This window comes from Ranitomeya variabilis, chromosome 1 (assembly GCF_051348905.1).
Source record: "Ranitomeya variabilis isolate aRanVar5 chromosome 1, aRanVar5.hap1, whole genome shotgun sequence".
NCBI classification, from domain to species: Eukaryota; Metazoa; Chordata; class Amphibia; order Anura; family Dendrobatidae; genus Ranitomeya; species Ranitomeya variabilis.
The window spans coordinates 1092406515-1092427152 of record NC_135232.1 but is presented as its reverse complement, the minus strand read 5'-3'; the positions used below and the strand labels follow the sequence as shown (position 1 = coordinate 1092427152).

At 42.3% G+C, this 20638-nt stretch overlaps 1 protein-coding gene across 17 annotated transcripts in view; it reads right to left on the bottom strand.

The window, feature by feature from the left end:
- PROM1 (prominin 1) overlaps nucleotides 1-20638 on the bottom strand; it is a 264828-nt gene that overhangs the window by 111575 nt on the left and 132615 nt on the right. For all 17 annotated transcript variants that reach the window (XR_013220084.1, XR_013220088.1, XR_013220081.1 and 14 more), the window contains exons 9-11: nucleotides 5096-5313; nucleotides 4897-4971; nucleotides 2883-2946 (exon numbers count right to left, since the gene is read on the bottom strand). Coding sequence is in view for 6 of the 17 variants with exons in the window: in XM_077280016.1 (XP_077136131.1) it covers nucleotides 2883-2946; nucleotides 4897-4971; nucleotides 5096-5313 (357 nt within the window). In the remaining 11 variants the exon portion in view is untranslated. The remainder of the gene's footprint in view (nucleotides 1-2882; nucleotides 2947-4896; nucleotides 4972-5095; nucleotides 5314-20638) is intronic.

Here is a 20638-nt window from a genome sequence, read left to right as displayed (position 1 = left end):
TGGGGGTTTGGTTGGACTAGGAATCACGGCACACCTAGTCCTGTAGTGATAATCCCCTGCTGATAAAACACTGATTTTATTTAAACCACAACACACAGCCTAGTAAGTGACACATTGCTGGGATCAGGCACTCAGCCTTTACATCTCGCTGCTCTCAGCATAGCAAAAACCTGCTGACAGATTCCCTTTAAAGAGGATCTGTCACCATACGACACAATTTAAACTGCATGCATTATTAAATTAATCTCTTAGGATTGATGAGACTGATGTGTTTACTTTGAAAATCCATGTCAGAATGACTGTATAACTATGATATTCATATGAACATTTAGGAGCCAAACTATAGAATAAACTAGATCACAAGTCCAAGAGTATTCGGCCTCCATTGAACCTGACTGACAGCTGCAGCTTGTACCCAGCAGTGTGAGATCTCAGCAACAACAGGGAGGAGGGACACTGAGGACCGGTTCATCAGGCTAGGTTGGCGGGAAACTTTCAGTAAGGATTATACAGTCATTCTGAGATGGATTGTGTAAGTAAGCACACCCACCACATCAGGTCTAAAATCTATTTGATAGGTTTGTACAGTTTGTATTTTGAAATAGGATAACAGATCGGCTTTAATTCTATAGTTGGAAGTAATCGTTTTCTAACGTTTGGGTAGATCTGCTGTAAAACTCCTTGCTTCATTTGATTTAAAGAAGTCAAATGTATTTTTACAAATGATTGATAGGATTTTGCTCAGAACTTTAAAATAATAAAATAAATTATCTGTATCTAAGAGAGCAGGGAGAAATTTAAAGGCCATGTATTCTGATATTCATAAAATGATCCTACATTATGCTGTAGATTACATTCCAATTCTGTAGGCTTCAGAGCTGAAATCTCCCAGTGTCTGCTCAGGAGATTAGCATTTTGGAAAGTGCAGTAACACTACCGATCCCATTGTAAGCTGAGCTGCTAGGGGTTTTGTCTGATCTTATGCTTCCTGAAAAGTAGCAGAATTATGAATGCAGCTCTGGAATATAATACAAGCGTACTTGTCAATGTTTCCTTGTTGGGAAAGGTTATTGCAATCCCCACCTAAAAGTGGGCATTCCTGGGTGGGCTGGAAAAGTTTCCAAGAATGGTGGAATTGGAGGCCAGACTTAAATGTCTCCAGATATGCTGGCAATTATGTGCAGATATAATTTTTTTATCTATTCTACCATTTCTTAATTATATATTTTTCTTAAAAACAAAACAACAACAAAAAAAAAACATATGCAGTAACCAAAATGGCCACCATGATCTGGTATCCAGGTTCCTCAGAGCAAGGCAGCAGCAGGGAAATCATAATTTCAGTGGCTGCCATGTAGAGACCATGTGGGCAATGGAGAGGACACATAGGCCATACCCACAGGGAGTCATGAACATTTGTGATTGTGCCTCTATGGACTCTTTCTGGAACCACTCCCAGTTGTAGAGGACAATATTATTAATGTCTCCAAAGGGTGAACCAAGAAATGACAATTGTGATGTTCTTTGAGGCGACTATACTGCACGGTGACATACGGAAGCCTACTATACCTTTGACCATCTATAATGGAGGTCATACTGCGCCAGGAAGTAAGGAAGGGGGCACTACTGAGCTAGGCTTTCACATGTCTCACCTCCATCTGGGGGTCAAACTCCAGAGGTGCAGTAGGGAAACATTATAACTACATTTATTGGGAACCTACAAGACACCCTGGAGTAGGGACCAGGGGGAGATTTTAGCCTCTGAAAGCCATAATGTTACCATAATGCCATATTAGATTATGTACTGTGTAATTGTACATTTCATTCTAAAAAAAGAAATGTTGTTAATTTATCTATAAGCCAAATAATTTATTTTTAATAATCGAGAGGACAGAAGCTTGAAACACTTTAATGGAACTGGTATTTTAGTATTTTATCTAAAGGCACCTTTCTTGTAGAAATCCGATATGTTGTTTTAGAGAAATCCATTGATTAAATTGTGTCGCAAGTGCAGTGAGGCGGGACATTGCACTGCTGCCTCTCTCCCTATTCTCCGCCGCCCGCCCCCTGTCTCTGACTGACAGGTCACTCCTGTGTCAATGAGCTGCCTCCCCTGACTGAGATCTTTCTCAAGTGCCTGCGCAGATCGATGCGCTTGTTTGGTGACATCATGATGTCTTTACTGCGCACTCACCGCTTCGGCGCTTGAGAGAGTTCTCAGTCAGGAGAAGTAGGTTACTGGGAAAAGAGTGAGAGGCAGGTGGAGGCGGGAATTGGGAGAGATGCAAGTGCGCTGTGCACTTGCAATTCATTAGCATAAAATATCAACGCTGGATTTCTCAAAAATGGATTGCTACAAGAAAAGTAAGGACTTAGGCTACGTTCACATTTGCGGTCTGCGCCGCAGCGTCGCCGCATGCGTCATGCGCCCCTATATTTAACATGGGGGCGCATGGACATGCGTCGCACTTGCGTTTTGCCCGCGTCCAGGCGCAGAGGACGCAAGTTGCATTTTTGCTGCGTCCAAAATCAATTAAAAAAAGGACGCATGCGGCGCAAAACGCAGCGTTGTGCATGCGTTTTGCTGCGTTTTTGTTTGCGTTGTGCGCTGCGGCGCCGACGCTGCGGCGCACAACGCAAATGTGAACGTTAATCAGCGTTTGCCCTACAAGCAGATATTAGCTGTATGGCTCCATACTTGGCCCTGTGCAAAACATCTTATCTTATAACAATACGAGGAGTGATCAGTAAATGACTGAAGGCTATGTACCATGAAGGAAACCGTCTAACAGGGTCCTAATGCTGGAGGAGATCTATTGGAATATCAGTATAAAATGACAGAAGACGGAATGTTAGCGCCAAGGTAGAAGACAGTCACTCACCTTCCTCTATATTTTTAGTTTGGTTTTGTACCATTTTTGGAGTGTTATTGAAAGCAGCATAACCCTTAGGGAAAAAAGTAGAGACAGGTTAATTAAAAAAAAAAACTTAAAAAAATGCAAAAGGGGTTGCATATGGTAACGTAGATTACCCTTGTTTACTTGAGTGGAGCCGTGCTGCAATATCGGAACTAAGCCTTGGACAGGTGTGTTGCAGTGTTGGTAAAAAAAAAAAAGCAGTCGTACTTTTCTAATTTTGGACAACACTTTTAAATTAAAGTTGGCAATTTTGTGATTCATAATTGTGAAATAGGTATCGTGTAATGCAATATTTCACCTGTGGCGGCGCTGCAGGCAAACTTAACACTCGCAGCCAGGTCATTGCAGGAGGTCCCATCAGCAAAACACCACATGAAACCCAATGTTAAGTGTAACCTTTGTAGCAGAAATATATTTTGCAAAGTGTATATCTTTCTTAAGTGGTAAAAGATAAATAATTCTTCGATCAAAATTACAAATTTTAACAAACATCAATGGAGGTGGTAGACACACAGTATCAGCACCCCCTTCCTGCCCTCTTTTATCCTATTGAATTTTTTATTTATTTTTTTTAAGAAAAGGACCATTATACTGCAAAACGCAGACGGACTCAAATAAAACAGGTGTATTTAATCTTTAAATTAAGGAAGAAATGACCAACAACTAGAGATGAGCGAATTAAATCAATGTAAATCAAATTTGCTTCATGTTTGTGGGAATTTGCTGGTGAATTTGAACAATTTGCAATTCACTTTGAGCAAATTGCCTGAAATGCGCGCTGCCATTCTACATATTGAAAAAAAAGAATCACATGAACTCAGGTGCTCCTGGGTGGGTTTCCCCTTTATATCTAGCAGCTATCGCATCACATGGTATAGCACAGTCTGCTAGCAGGGACTGTCATAGCCAGTATAAAAGCAGAAGCAGGAAATGCAGCAACCATGTTGGGGGGAATCTGGATATTGAGAGGACGTCACAGCTCACAGATTAGCCATAGATAGGGGTGTAGCGTCATGATTGCAGATTGTTCAACCACGATCGGGAGCGTGTAAGAAGGGTGTCCGCCAACATCAGCAGCTATTTTGCTTCAACTACAGAAGAGGACGCCTCACATCAGGTGAGTAAGGAAAAGTAAGAAGAATTTTTTTTTTAGAAGAGTGGCAGAATAGGGGACATTATACCAGGATGGATGATACTACACCAGCAAGGGGTTCAGGATGGGGGACATTATTACTCTAAAGGGCCCAGAATATCACTGGAAGGGGTCCAGTAAGGAGGACATTATATCACGAAACGTCCCAGGATGAAGGGACATTATACCAGAAAGGGGCCTAGGATGGAGGACAAAATATCAGGAAGGGACTCAGGATGGGGGGCATTATTACTGAAAAGGACTTGGGATGGGGCCTTTATTACTAAAATGGGCCTTGGATGAGGTACATTATACTACGAAGAGGCCTAGGATGGAGGATTTATACCAGGAAGAGGCTCAAAATAGGGAACATTACTGAAAGGGGACCCTAATGGGGGGCTTATTACATGGTAGGCTATCACATATGCGTTTATAGGGTGTAGAATGCTACCAGGGCCCAACATGCAGGTGGGGTCCCAGGTCCATATTTTGCACCAGGGCGCATCACACTTTGCTTACACCACTGGCCATAGACATAGGAAGAGTAAACCATTAATTGAAGACACTTTACCAAGTGTGTGTCACAGCACAGCATGGAAGAAGATTGATGTGTGAAGAGCAGGCTGTTGGTTATCATCCATTTACCCATAGAGTTGCAGTACTTTCAATTTGCCGTAAATCAAATTTTAGGCAAAAATTTAGAGCAGCTAGCAAATTTGAGTTTAAAAATATTCGCTCATCTCTACTAACAACTATTTTATTTAATGATGGAGTTGTGACTAATGCTTTATTAAAATCTGCTGAAAACTACTGGAATATCCTTGTCCCAAGCCTTCAGCTTCTCACCTTCTGTACCAAGTTACTGAGATCCGTCTTGAGAACGTTGTTTAATTTGCCAAGATGGTGGTTTAGGTCTGGTAACTACGGAAAGTGATTCAAGATAGCATCAGTTACTGAGTGAGGATCCATACAAGAGCATATTATTTAGAAGGATGGCCAGATTTTAGCTTTGGGCGTTGATTTATTGGTTCTTCATTTAACCTACCAAACTGAAGTTGGCATTGACCCGTAGCTGGGAGAGGGAGCTCTTGATCTTGTTGCAGGGAATCAGCGCCACGTTGGTGAAGCACGCTGGGTCGCTCAACGTCGTGTTTAGTTGTATCTTGGCATCTGTAAGGTTTTCGTGAAGTCGGTCCATTGCCTCTTGAAGGACTTCCATAGAAACGCTGATGTTTTCCAAAGCCTCCTTTGTTTCCTTGATTGCTGAGAATACAAATATGGCGGTTAATACTTTATTAGAAGCCTAAGCCTAATTAAGAACCCATCATTTGGATTCTCTCATCCATCAGTTCTCATCACAGTGGTCCAGGTTCAATTGTAAAGTTCTGAACGTCCTCCTCTCTCCAGTGAGTTGTATCAGGATGGGATATCAGGGCCAAAACTAGAGAATGGATTTGCTTGGATTTCACTAGATTTACATCACCACCCAAGAAACAACAACTTCTAGTCTCAAAAAATTGGAAGCGGACAAGTAAAACATTCTAGAGAAATAAATGGTAATGACCGAACGTGCTCAGATAACGTGTTATCAGAGCATGCTTGGGTGTTATCCGAGTATCTTGGGCGTGCTCGAGTAATATGTTATCAGAGCATGCTTGGGTGTTATCCGAGTATCTTGGGCGTGCTCGAGTAATATGTTATCAGAGCATGCTTGGGTGTTATCCGAGTATCTTGGGCGTGCTCGAGTAATATGTTATCAGAGCATGCTTGGGTGTTATCCGAGTATCTTGGGCGTGCTCAAGGAATATGTTATCAGAGCATGCTTGGGTGTTATCCGAGTATCTTGGGCATGCTCGAGTAATATGTTATCAGAGCATGCTTGGGTGTTATCCGAGTATCTTGGGCGTGCTTGAGTAGTATGTTATCAGAGCATGCTTGGGTGTTATCCGAGTATCTTGGGCATGCTCGAGTAATATGTTCAATTCGCGGCTGTTAGACAGCCAATACACATGCAGGGGATTACCTATCAAACAGGCAATGTCCACATGTGTTGCAGCTGTCTAACAGCCGCAAATCGAATATATTATCGAGCACGCCCAAGATACTCGAATAACACCAAAGCATGCTCTGATAACTTATTACTCGAGCATGCCCAAGATACTCGGATAACACCCAAGCATGCTCTGATAACATATTACTCGAGCACGCGCAAGATACTCGGATAACACCCAAGCATGCTCTGATAACATGTTATTCGAGCATGCCCAAGATACTCGGATAACACCCAAGCATGCTCTGATAACATATTACTCGAGCACGCCCTAGATACTCGGATAACACCCAAGATACTCGCATAACACCCAAGATACTCGGATAACACCCAAGCATGCTCTGATAACATCTTATTCGAGCACGTTCACTCATCACTAGAAATAAACCCAAACTAGATTCCAATGAAAGACAAGGGTTACATTTCACCATGGACTTATGAATGATATAAAAAAAAAAATAGAGAAAAAAATCAAAAATAGACAGATTCCTTTCTGTAATATTTTTTTAAGTAAAAAAAAAAAATACATCTTCAGATTGGGAACATTGGGCCAATCAATAATAATAATAATAATTCTTCAAACGCTAATATATTCCACATCACTTTACAATGTGGGAGGTAATAAAGAAGTAAAATGGCAAGTATTCTGGACAAATGAACAAACAATGAAACAAAAGGAAAGAGATCCCTGCTCTTAAAAAGTAATCGTCTTTGTAATTTTTCATAAATTAATAGTAAACAGAAAATTAGAAACTTTGCAATATATCCGATCAGTGAATTCTGTTTCTTTCTCCTCCAGGACTCGTCTTTTATTCTCAAAATTCCAGCTCCTCCCCCTTTTCTCTCCATAGAATTTTAAAAGCACCAACTGTCATCTCCTATCTCTGTAATGAGAAAACCTGTCTAGAATCTAGAATTTTACCAATGAATTGAGAGTGAAAACTCCTTCCAGGAGAAGGAAGCCGATTTCTCAGATATTTTATAATGTTGCTCATTTCCATTTGTATATTGATCTAGAAAATAAGAATTAAAATGAACGTTACCGTTTAAGAGCTAACAATCTGTTGTGATTTTGCTTTTTGCTCCCTCTAGTGGTCATTAGTGATTTGACTCTGGAGCTTCTGTCTTTTCCTATATCCTCACCTGGGCCGTTAGTTCAGGGGCGTTGCTATATAAGCTCCCTGGACCTTCAGTTCAATGCCTGGCATCGTTGAAATCAGAGCTAATCTGTTGTGCTCTTGTCCTATGATCCTGGTTCCTGTATTTCAAGCTAAGTCTGCTTCCGTGCTTTTTGCTTTTGTTTTGTTTGGTATTTTTGTCCAGCTTGTTCCAATCTGTATCCTGACCTTTGCTGGAAGCTCTAGGGGGCTGGTGTTCTCCCCCCGGACCGTTAGACGGTTCGGGGGTTCTTGAATCTCCAGCGTGGATTTTTATAGGGTTTTTGTTGACCAGATAAGTTATCTTGCTATATTCTGCTATTAGTAAGCTGGCCTCTCTTTGCTGAACCTGGTTCATTTCTGTGTTTGTCATTTCCTCTTACCTCACCGTTATTATTTGTGGGGGGCTTGTATCTTGCTTTGGGGTCCCTTTCTCTGGAGGCAAGAGAGGTCTTTGTTTTCTTCTCCTAGGGGTAGTTAGATTCTCCGGCTGGCGCGAGTCATCTAGCGATCCGTAGGCATGATCCCCGGCTACTTCTAGTGTTGGCGTTAGGAGTAGCTATTTGGTCAACCAAGTTACCACAGCCCTATGAGCTGGATTTTTGAATCTCGCAGACTTACACGTTCCTCTGAGACCCTGTCCACTGGGGTCATAACAGTATGCCAGGCCTTGATTAAATGTTTAATGCATTGCAGAAGTCGGATTATAAGAAAGAAAATTTTGAGGTTTTTTTTTTCCCTCTCTCATTTTTTTTTTTTTTTTTCTTTTCCCCTTTACCTCAGAGTGGCTTAAGCTTGCTGCAGACATGAATGTCCAGACCTTGATTACAAGTGTGGACCAGCTTGCCGCTCGTGTGCAGGGTATACAAGATTATGTTACCAGAAATCCTAGGTCTGAACCCAAGATTCCGATTCCTGAACTGTTTTCAGGAGACCGATTTAAGTTTAGGAATTTCAGGAATAATTGTAAATTGTTTTTGTCCCTGAAACCTTGTTCGTCTGGAGACTCTGCTCAACAAGTAAAAATTGTTATTTCATTCTTACGGGGTGACCCTCAAGATTGGGCTTTTTCGTTGGCGCCAGGAGATCCGGCATTGGCTGATATTGATGCGTTTTTTCTGGCGCTCGGTTTACTTTATGAGGAACCCAATCTTGAGATTCAGGCAGAGAAAGCCTTGCTGGCTATGTCTCAGGGCCAGGACGAGGCTGAGGTGTATTGCCAAAAATTTCGGAAATGGTCCGTGCTGACACATTGGAACGAGTGTGCACTGGCCGCTAATTTTAGAAATGGCCTTTCTGAGGCCATTAAGAATGTTATGGTGGGTTTTCCCATTCCCACAGGTCTGAATGATACCATGTCCCTGGCTATTCAAATTGACCGGCGGTTGCGGGAGCGCAAAACCGCAAATTCCCTCATGTTGTTGTCTGAACAGACACCTGATGTGATGCAATGTGATAGAAAAACCGCAAATTCCCTCATGGTGTTGTCTGAACGGACACCTGATTTGATGCAATGTGATAGAATCCTGACTAGAAATGAGAGGAAAATTCATAGACGCCGGAATGGCTTGTGCTACTACTGTGGTGATTCTACACATGTTATCTCAGCATGCTCTAAACGTATATCTAAGGTTGTTAGTCCTGTCACCGTTGGTAATTTGCATCCTAAGTTTATTCTGTCTGTAACTTTGATTTGCTCACTGTCATCTTATCCTGTCATGGCGTTTGTAGATTCAGGTGCTGCCCTGAGTCTTATGGATCTCTCATTTGCTAAGCGCTGTGGTTTTATTCTTGAACCATTAGAAAATCCTATCCCTCTTAGGGGTATTGATGCTACGCCATTAGCAGAAAATAAACCGCAGTATTGGACACAGGTTACCATGTGCATGACTCCTGAACACCGCGAGGTGATACGTTTTCTCGTTCTACATAAAATGCATGATTTGGTTGTTTTAGGGCTGCCATGGTTACAGACCCATAATCCAGTCCTTGACTGGAAGGCTATGTCAGTGTCTAGTTGGGGCTGTCGTGGTATTCATGAGGATTCCCTGCCTGTGTCTATTGCTTCTTCTACGCCTTCGGAAGTTCCGGAGTATTTGTCTGACTATCAGGATGTCTTTAGCGAGTCCAGGTCCAGTGCATTGCCTCCTCATAGGGAATGTGACTGTGCAATAGATTTGATTCCAGGCAGTAAATTTCCTAAGGGAAGACTGTTTAATCTGTCGATACCTGAACATACCGCTATGCGTTCATATATCAAGGAGTCTCTGGAGAAAGGACACATCCGTCCGTCTTCTTCCCCTCTTGGTGCGGGATTCTTTTTTGTGGCTAAAAAGGACGGATCTTTGAGGCCTTGTATTGACTATCGGCTTTTAAATAAGATCACTGTCAAATTTCAGTATCCTTTGCCGCTGTTGTCTGACTTGTTTGCCCGGATTAAAGGTGCCAAGTGGTTTACCAAGATAGACCTTCGTGGTGCGTACAACCTTGTGCGCATTAAGCAAGGGGATGAATGGAAAACCGCATTCAATACGCCTGAAGGTCATTTTGAGTACTTGGTGATGCCTTTTGGGCTCTCTAATGCCCCTTCAGTTTTTCAGTCCTTTATGCATGACATTTTCCGGAACTATCTGGATAAATTTTTGATCGTTTATCTGGATGATATTCTGTTTTTTTCTGATAATTGGGACTCGCATGTGGAGCAGGTCAGGATGGTCTTTAAAATTTTGCGTGAAAATTCTTTGTTTGTCAAGGGCTCAAAGTGTCTTTTTGGTGTACAGAAGGTTCCCTTTTTGGGGTTCATTTTTTCCCCTTCTGCTGTGGAGATGGACCCAGTCAAGGTCCGAGCTATTCTTGATTGGACTCAGCCCTCGTCAGTTAAGAGTCTTCAGAAGTTCTTGGGTTTCGCTAACTTCTACCGTCGTTTTATCGCTAACTTTTCTAGCATTGTGAAACCTTTGACGGATATGACCAAGAAGGGCTCCGATGTGGTTAATTGGGCTCCTGCTGCCGTGGAGGCTTTCCAGGAGTTGAAACGTCGGTTTACTTCGGCGCCTGTTTTGTGCCAGCCTGATGTCTCGCTTCCCTTTCAGGTTGAGGTGGATGCTTCAGAGATTGGAGCAGGGGCCATTTTGTCGCAGAGAGGCCCTGATTGCTCTGTTATGAGACCTTGCGCCTTTTTCTCTAGGAAGTTTTCGCCTGCGGAGCGAAATTATGATGTGGGCAATCGGGAGTTGTTGGCCATGAAATGGGCATTTGAGGAGTGGCGTCATTGGCTCGAGGGTGCTAAGCATCGTGTGGTGGTCTTGACTGATCACAAAAATCTGATGTATCTTGAGTCTGCTAAACGCCTGAATCCTAGACAGGCCCGCTGGTCATTGTTTTTCTCCCGTTTTGACTTTGTTGTCTCGTATTTACCAGGTTCAAATAATGTGAAGGCCGATGCTCTTTCCAGGAGCTTTGTGCCTGATGCTCCTGGAGTCGCTGAACCTGTTGGTATTCTTAAGGATGGTATTATCTTGTCAGCTATTTCTCCAGATCTGCGACGTGTGTTGCAGAGATTTCAGGCTGATAGGCCTGATTCTTGTCCACCTGACAGACTGTTTGTGCCTGATAAGTGGACCAGCAGAGTCATTTCCGAGGTTCATTCCTCGGTGTTGGCAGGTCACCCAGGAATTTTTGGCACCAGAGATCTGGTGGCCAGATCCTTTTGGTGGCCTTCCTTGTCTAGGGATGTGCGGTCATTTGTACAGTCCTGTGGGACTTGTGCTCGAGCTAAGCCTTGCTGTTCTCGTGCCAGCGGGTTGCTCTTGCCCTTGCCTGTCCCTAAGAGACCTTGGACACATATCTCCATGGATTTCATTTCTGATCTTCCGGTGTCTCAGGGCATGTCTGTTATCTGGGTGATATGTGATCGCTTCTCCAAGATGGTCCATTTGGTTCCTTTGCCTAAGCTGCCTTCCTCTTCCGATCTGGTTCCTGTGTTTTTCCAGAACGTGGTTCGTTTGCACGGCATCCCTGAGAATATTGTGTCAGACAGAGGATCCCAGTTCGTTTCCAGATTCTGGCGATCCTTTTGTAGTAGGATGGGCATTGACTTGTCGTTTTCGTCTGCTTTCCATCCTCAGACTAATGGACAGACGGAGCGAACTAATCAGACTTTGGAGGCTTATTTGAGGTGTTTTGTCTCTGCTGATCAGGATGATTGGGTGACCTTCTTGCCGTTGGCTGAGTTTGCCCTTAATAATCGGGCTAGTTCCGCCACCTTGGTTTCGCCGTTTTTCTGCAACTCTGGTTTCCACCCTCGTTTTTCTTCGGGTCATGTGGAACCTTCTGACTGCCCTGGGGTGGATTCTGTGGTGGATAGGTTGCAGCGGATCTGGAATCTTGTGGTGGACAACTTGAAGTTGTCACAGGAGAGGGCTCAGCACTTTGCAAACCGCCGCCGCGGTGTGGGTCCCCGACTACGTGTTGGGGATTTGGTGTGGCTTTCTTCCCGCTTTGTTCCTATGAAGGTTTCCTCTCCCAAATTTAAACCTCGTTTTATTGGTCCTTACAAGATATTGGAAATCCTTAATCCTGTATCCTTTCGCCTGGATCTTCCTGTGTCGTTTGCTATCCACAACGTGTTTCATAGGTCCTTGTTGCGGCGGTACGTTGTGCCTGTGGTTCCTTCTGCTGAGCCTCCTGCTCCGGTGTTGGTCGAGGGCGAGTTGGAGTACGTGGTGGAGAAGATCTTGGATTCTCGTCTCTCCAGGCGGAGGCTTCAGTACCTGGTCAAGTGGAAGGGCTATGGTCAGGAAGATAATTCCTGGGTGGTCGCCTCTGATGTTCATGCGGCCGATTTAGTTCGTGCCTTTCACGCCGCTCGTCCTGATCGCCCTGGTGGTCGTGGTGAGGGTTCGGTGACCCCTCACTAAGGGGGGGGGTACTGTTGTGATTTTGCTTTTTGCTCCCTCTAGTGGTCATTAGTGATTTGACTCTGGAGCTTCTGTCTTTTCCTATATCCTCACCTGGGCCGTTAGTTCAGGGGCGTTGCTATATAAGCTCCCTGGACCTTCAGTTCAATGCCTGGCATCGTTGAAATCAGAGCTAATCTGTTGTGCTCTTGTCCTATGATCCTGGTTCCTGTATTTCAAGCTAAGTCTGCTTCCGTGCTTTTTGCTTTTGTTTTGTTTGGTATTTTTGTCCAGCTTGTTCCAATCTGTATCCTGACCTTTGCTGGAAGCTCTAGGGGGCTGGTGTTCTCCCCCCGGACCGTTAGACGGTTCGGGGGTTCTTGAATCTCCAGCGTGGATTTTTATAGGGTTTTTGTTGACCAGATAAGTTATCTTGCTATATTCTGCTGTTAGTAAGCTGGCCTCTCTTTGCTGAACCTGGTTAATTTCTGTGTTTGTCATTTCCTCTTACCTCACCGTTATTATTTGTGGGGGGCTTGTATCTTGCTTTGGGGTCCCTTTCTCTGGAGGCAAGAGAGGTCTTTGTTTTCTTCTCCTAGGGGTAGTTAGATTCTCCGGCTGGCGCGAGTCATCTAGCGATCCGTAGGCATGATCCCCGGCTACTTCTAGTGTTGGCGTTAGGAGTAGCTATTTGGTCAACCCAGTTACCACAGCCCTATGAGCTGGATTTTTGAATCTCGCAGACTTACACGTTCCTCTGAGACCCTGTCCACTGGGGTCATAACACAATCTAACCGAAATGGGAGGAGTGACACGATAGGAACATGGTGCTAAATAAATTTAGTAGAGAAGCCCCTTGTGTTGGCACGGGGAAGATAAATAGAATTGCACAAACGCCTCACCATATCTTGGAGCCTACAAAGATGTTAATTCTGAAGCGATGTAATGAGGGAAGCGAGCTGAGGACAGACTAGAAGTCCGGTTGTAGGTGCGCCATGGGCACACTTTTTTAGCATAGTCTTTCGCATAGTCTTCTCTAAGATTTCTAGCCACAATAAAAACTGGTAATACTGGCAACAAATCTAATTGTAAGGGACAGTGAATTCCATATAATACGTGAAGCACAAGAGAAGTCCTGCAAATTGGAGGCAGGTCAATGACATAGTGATATTATTCTTAAAGGAAATTTGTCAGCGGGTTTTTGCTATGTTATCCGAGAGCTGCATAAAGTAGGGGCAGAGACCCTGATTCCAGTGATGTGTCAATTATTGGGCTGCTTGCTGCAGTTTTGATAAAATCACTATCAGTTCTCTGAAATATGAGTTGTGTATGACCCCATGCACACCCCTGATTGGCAGCTTTCTGTGTACACTGTGCATAGGCAGAAAATGCCAATCGGTGGTGGAGTGTGTGGTTACACTGAGCAGAAGGACTACATGGAATGAGACAACTAGTCCTGTAGTGTTAATCTTCTGCTGGTAACACACAGATTTTACTGAAACAACAACATCATGCATCCTACGAAGGGACACATTGCTGAAATCAGTGGGAAAGCCAGATAGGACTTGGTTAAATCCTAGCGTGGCAGGTCTTTATTACATGCACCTGGCTAGCTGTGACTAAGAGCCAGGACATGTGTTCACCTTTCCGTCTCAGTCAGCTGGAGAAGTTGAGCAGTGTGGACTGTGTTGGAGCTGGGGAGAAACAAACCAGAGAGTCTCCATGCGGCCATGTGCACCAAACTGCATGTATCTGTGGCTGCACCCGGCACAGATATGGACCGCAGACGTTTTCCTTGACTGTATTAGGACTAGCTCAGCCATGTACGAGCAGCCGGGGTCTGTTCTATTTAATCTGTTCGGTTTTAATCCAGTGTGTGTGTGAACGCTGCCTACTGCTGAGCGCGAATCCCTACAGCCCCTACATCATGCTGCTCTCAGATTACATAGCAAAAACCTGCTGCCAGATTCCCTTTAAAGGGGTTGTCCATTTTTGGGGACATATTTTATTTTTACCTAAGTGCATGTAAAAATATGCACTTTTTTGCAATCACGTTTCATTAAAAATTTTGCACCGTTTGCCTTCCATAGCCTCTGTGTTACACCGTCTATTGCTGGCTGCAGAATGAGATCATTATGACAGTCTGACAAAACAGTTTAGAACTTTTATCTGTCTTTGTCCGAGCTCCTCTCAACTGATTGATGACCACAGACCACATTATAGTTGAATGTACAAAAAAAAGCCAAACGGTGAGAATTTTGAACAAAACCAGTGGCAAAAATTACTTTTAGCACCAACTACATGCATTTAAGTAATAAAATAAAGTCCCCGAAAGGTAGATTAAATCCCCATACAATCTATATATAAATCATGCATTTCTATTTTTATCTGCATGCTGGATAGTATGACCCCAACTCATCGTTGCATTTTTTGCCTGTTTTTGTCTAGTTTTGTCTGTTTTGCACCTTTTTTTTTTTAATTTGCACCCAATTCATTATTTTTTTTTCTGCTTGATGGGCTGAGTTTAGCGATTGCAAATGTTCGCCTGATTCATCAATTGCGTCTTTTTAAAGAAGTCTCAAAATTTGGCGCAATTTCGCTCCAGTTTTCCCCTGGTGTATTTTTGGGTATGCTAAAACTGATGCTTTTCGCGCCACCAAAAGCAGTTTAAGACAAGGAAAAAGGCCATTTTTTACATGTCACCCAATACATGAATCGAGTGCGCCATGTGGATGAATTTGGCTCCAATAACAGGAACTAATACCACAACGGTTTTATAGTTTATTTGTGAATTGTTTCTCCATGGCAGAAAGTGCTGGTTGTCTTCTGAAAAGGCCATCGGGGTCCATGATATTGTCAGAATCTGGGTGATCTGTTGATCAGTCTGATCCTGATGCGCTCGTAACCCTTAAAAATAAAATAATATACAGTCCTCCGTCTTCTGAATGATCCAATAAATATATTTTAGAGCTTTCAGATTTTTTTTATTAGTCTTAGTTTTATTTTTTTCATCCGTATTATTTTTAATGGCTAAAGTTCTTGACAATCATGACGACTAACTCTTTTTCTATTGGTTGTATTTCAAAGTGATTGACGGTTATGGGATCAGATATATTTTCTGCAGAACATCTGCGATTTAATAGTCCCTAAGCTTTATTCTCCTTTACTGTGATGAGGAGGCACTTTCCATTTATTACAGGTCGGACAACCTCATGTATCATCTTTAGTGTCCTAACGTGGAAGAACAGAGTCTTCACCATAATCTATTTCTTCCTCGCGTACACCGCTCCGTATCTTAATTTAATCATAAAAATACAAGAGTGGAAGTGACTGCTCCATCATTGAAATCCGCAGAAATGTCACTTCTGTAAAGATCGATTTGGCTTTTATAAGAAAAAAAAAATGTTTGATAGGAATGATGGATCACATTGTTCTGCTAAGCTGTCGGAGCAGGGCAAATATATCGCCTAGTGTCTAGGTAGAGCATTCATACCGAGTGAACTTTTCCACATTACACACACACAGTCTTAAATGTATTTTATTGGGATTTTATGTGATATACTAACACAAAGTAGCAGCTATTTGTGAAGTGTAATGGAAATGATACATGGTTTTCTAATTAATTATTTTGACCCTTACGTAACCCTTACTTTTTTGCTATTTTCTGCAAAATTCCTTACTATTACATATGATTTGCACAAGGCCGGGATATGTGAAAGTGTATATTTCAGGTGTCACGTATTCTGTTAAAATTGCGACATTCACTTTTATTCAGCCCCCTGAACAGGATAAAAAAAAGAGACTCCATCAGCACAATCCAATTTGGTAATAAAACTATTCTTTATTGGAACAGTTTTAAAGACTCCGAAGCCTAACACGTTTCTGGTGTGCACAGACACCCTTACTCATAGGACTTGTAGTCTGATACCACTAAATAAGATCCTGATTGACCAATTGCCTCCAGAAGTCACATAATTAGTAAATTCATTCCATCTGTGTGTAATTTATGCTTAGTATAACTACGGCTATTCTGTGAAGGCCTCAGAAGTTTGTTTGAGAACATTAGAGATCAAACAGCATCATGAAAACTAAGGAACTCACCAGACAGGTCAGGGATAAAGTTTTGCAGAAGAGTAAAAGTGGTTTAGGTTATTAAAATAACCAAAACGATGAACATCTCACAGAGCAGTGTTCAATCCATCATCCAAAAATGAAAGAAGTATGGCACAACGGCAAACCTACCAAGACAAGGATGTCTACCTAAACTAGGAGAGCACTACTTAGAGAAGTAGCCAAGAGGCCCATAGTCACTCTGGAGGACCTGCAGAGAACCACGCTCCAGGAGGGAGAATCAGTCCACAGGACAACTATTAGTCATATACTCTACAAATCTAGCCTTTATGGAAGAGTAGCAAGAAGAAAGCCATTTTTGAAACCAAGCCATAAGAAGGTCCATTTGCAGGTTGCAAAAAGCCATTAGGAGACACAGCTAGCATGTGGAAGAAGGTGCTCAGGTCGGATGAGAACAAAGTAGAACTTTTTAAACTAAATTAAAAACGTTATGTGTGGCGGAAAACTAACACTGCACATCACCCTGAAAAAACTATCCCCATCATCAAACAAGGTGGTGGCAGCATCATGCTGTGGGGATGCTTTTCTTCAGCAGAGACAGGGAAACTGGTCAGCATTGATCGGAATATGGATGGAGCAACATACAGGGCAATCTTGGAGGAAAACCACGTTAGAGGCTGCAAAAGACTTGAGACTGGGATGTAGGTTCAATACCCAGCAGGACAATGACCCTAAACATACTGCCAGAGCTGCAATGGATGGTTTAGATCAAAGAATATTCATGTGCGTGAAATCCCATTGAGAATCTGTGGTAAGACTTGACAATTACTGTTCACAAACGTCTCCATGGAATCTCACTGAGCTAGTTTGCAAAGAAAAATTGGCAAAAAATTTCAGCATAACGATGTGCAAAGCTGCTAGAGACAAACCCCAAAAGGCTTATAGCAGTAACTGCAGCAAAAGGTGGTCCTACAAGGTATTGACTCAGGGGGCTGAATACAAAAGCGGGTAACAAGTTTCAGATTTATATTTTTTAAATATTAAAAAAAAAAAATATGTATCATTTCATTTGCACTTTCCAAATACTAGCTACTTTATGTTCGTATTACATAAAATCCTAACATTTAAGTTTTTGAGTGTCATGTGAAAAAATGTGGAATAGTTCACTGAGTATGAATACTTTTTCAAGCACTGTGTACTAAGCACCAGAATTGATGGGGAGATGAATTGAGCTAGATACAGGACAATCCTGGTGGAAAACCTGTTAAAGACTGCAAACGACTTGAGAGTGGGGCGTAAGTTCACGTTACAACCGGACAACAACCCTAAACAAACTGCCAGAGCTACAATGGAATGGTTTAGACCAGTGTTTCCCAAACTCCAGTCCTCACGGGCCCCACGGCTCATGTTTTCAGGATTTCCATAGTGTTGCACAGGTGAGACAATTCCTGATGCCTTGATGATACTTCCACTACTTGCTCAATACTAAGGAAGTCCTGAAAACATGACCCGTGGGGTCCGTGAAGATTGGAGTTTGGGAAACACTGGTTTAGACCAAAGCATATCCATGTGTGTGAATGTCCCGGTCACAGTCCAGACCTAAATCCCATTGAGAATCTGCATCAAGAACTTGAAATTTGCGGTTCACAGACGCCTCCATCCAATCTCACTGAGAGAGAGCTAGTTTACAAAGAAAAATGGGAAACCATTTTCAGCCTCTAGATGTGTAAAGCTGGTGGAGACAGCTTTGGCCACATGGGCAATTAAACTGCCCATGATTTTCAATCTACTGGTGTGCTGCCTCCATTTTTTTGGAATGATTTAGATAGATAGAGAGTTGTGGCTAGAGACTGTCACTTTCTGCAATAGAATCATTAGGGCCCAATGCAAAATCTGCTAAGAAGGCTCCCACCCATCAAGCACCATTTATGATCCTAACGTCTACTCTTGTGGCAGGGCTATTCGCTTACACATCTGGGGCCTAGGTGTGACTTCTACCACCGCACACCTTATAACTACACCTCTGACATGGTGGTGGTTTGCCTCCAATGCTCTCGAGTTCCGCCATTTTTCTTTGTCATATTTAGGGTTTGTTTAGTCGGTGGAACCAAGTAGAATTACAAGACTACACACGGCACAGCTAGGTATATATGGAACAATCACTGCACAGCACAGATTTCTTACAGGTTTTTTTTTTACCTTTAATTGCCCTTTCCACTTTGACTTCAAGTTAAAAGACAAAACACGAAGAGACGTGAAAATAAAATATGCAACAAAAAAGTGACAATAAAACAAATCACAACAAGATATAAAAAGACCATGAGAATGGATGAAAATGATTTGAGCATTAACGGTTTTAATACACAATGTCACAGTGTATTTATAAAAAGCTGAATTAAACCCTTAACATGCACAATAATAATTTTCTAGGATGTTTTCTATGCTTTATACTTAACTTTTATATATGACTAACTGCTTTCATATATAAAGTGGCTGAACTGCAACATACAATATGCGTAGCACATAACCCTTATACATAACATCTTATTGTTTTGTGTATTCAGCTCTTAGGCAAATCGACGTCTTTCCAGGGTTCCAGACCACAAGCAAACATGTGCAGTTGGATCCAGGGGTCATAATTTTTTCCATCTGTCCTCTGATTCTTATTAAAAGGTGTTGCATACCATGAGAAGACCCCTTGTAAAAGCTAAATTCCCCATCAGAAAGAAAAAAAACAAAAACTTACCTTTGCAACTGGAGTTGATTTTCTGATGTCTGAGTCAAATCTCCCAGTAGTCAAATTACATAGTTATATCACGTGACCACTGCAGCCAATCAGCAGATGCTAAAAGTCTGCAGCCTTTCAGTTTTCCGTCAAAGCCGAAATAGAGGACAGAGGCATGGACAAATGACTATGGGATCAAACATTACACAGATTGTAGAATGCAAAAAGCCTCTTCAGAAAGGAAGAGGACGAGAACTCTAGCGCCACCTATTGGAAGTAGCAATTCTAAATGTCATTATCGACCCCTTAATGAGCCTTGTCACATGAATTAGGCAAACCAGAATCTCAATTTGAAGACAAAGTGTTTTGCGGTGCTGTCCCTTATTAGTGCAAGTATGAGATCCGGTTTGGCTGTATGTCTCGCTCCTGACCGGGATCCAAGGGGCAATGTTTCTCCTTGTGAGGAGTGGCATGCCAATGTGAGGAGACTTTTAAGCCTTGCAATGCTTCTCTGGGAAATTAAATATGCAAACAGCCTCTTCAGAGAGGAAGAGGACTAGAACTCTAGTGCCACCTATTGGAAGTAACAATCCTAAAAGTCAATATCGACCCTTTAACGAGCCTTGTCACATAACTTCGTATAACAGCCAGACCACAAGGAGAAACATTACCCTTTGGATCCTGGTCAGAAACCGGTCAGATCTCTTACTTTGCACTGATGAAGGCGCAGCACCCCGAAACACAGGGACTGCAAATTGAGATTCTGGTTTGACTTTTATCATAAGTCATATGGCAAGGCTTGTCATGTGGCAATTTGCATATTTAATTTCCCAGAGGAGCATTGCAAAGTTTAAAAGTCTCCTCACATTGGCATGTCAGGCTTGGAATGTCACTCTCCACAAGGTAAAACATTACCCCTTGGATCACAGATTTTAGTATGTTACCGTATAGACAAATAGGAACAATAGAGTTATAGACATAAAACAATGGAGTATATTACAGCCCCAATTCCTAAAAAGTTGTGACACTGTATAAATTGTATAGAAAACAGGAACGTAATGATTTGGAAATCTCTCATAGCCATATTGTTTTCACAGCGAAACATGGAAAAGTGTCCAACATTCACCTTCTGATCTATTTCAATTGAAAAAAATAACTGATTAAGAAACTGACGGCAGCAACACATCTCAGAAAAGTTGGGACTGGTTTAACAAAAAGCTGGAAAAGTAAGTGGTTGAAATGAAAAACAGTTGGAGAATCAATTTTCAGGTTAATATAATATAATATTTCAGGTTATGGGCACTAGATCGTGTGATGGGGCATTGATCCAGGTGTAACAGGTCATAGTATACCCGAAGTCCAGACTATATCCGGGGTTAAAGTGGCCAGACTTGATTATATCCAAGGTATGTTATGGCCTAGGCCTATTTATACTTCGGAGTATAAATTGGTCTAGACCATTTCATACCCCCTCATGTCAGATTATACCCCTCATTGACATCAGCAGCGTTGAGTTGAGTTAAAAAACACAGACTTAATACTTGCACCAGACAAACTTCAATCAGTAAAAATATTAGACTTCCACAAAGATATGAGATAAAGAATCTACCGCACTTCTCAGTAGTTACATATTAAAAGCAGCTGTGTGGATGATAGAAAGATCTGCACACTTTACAACCAAAGACAG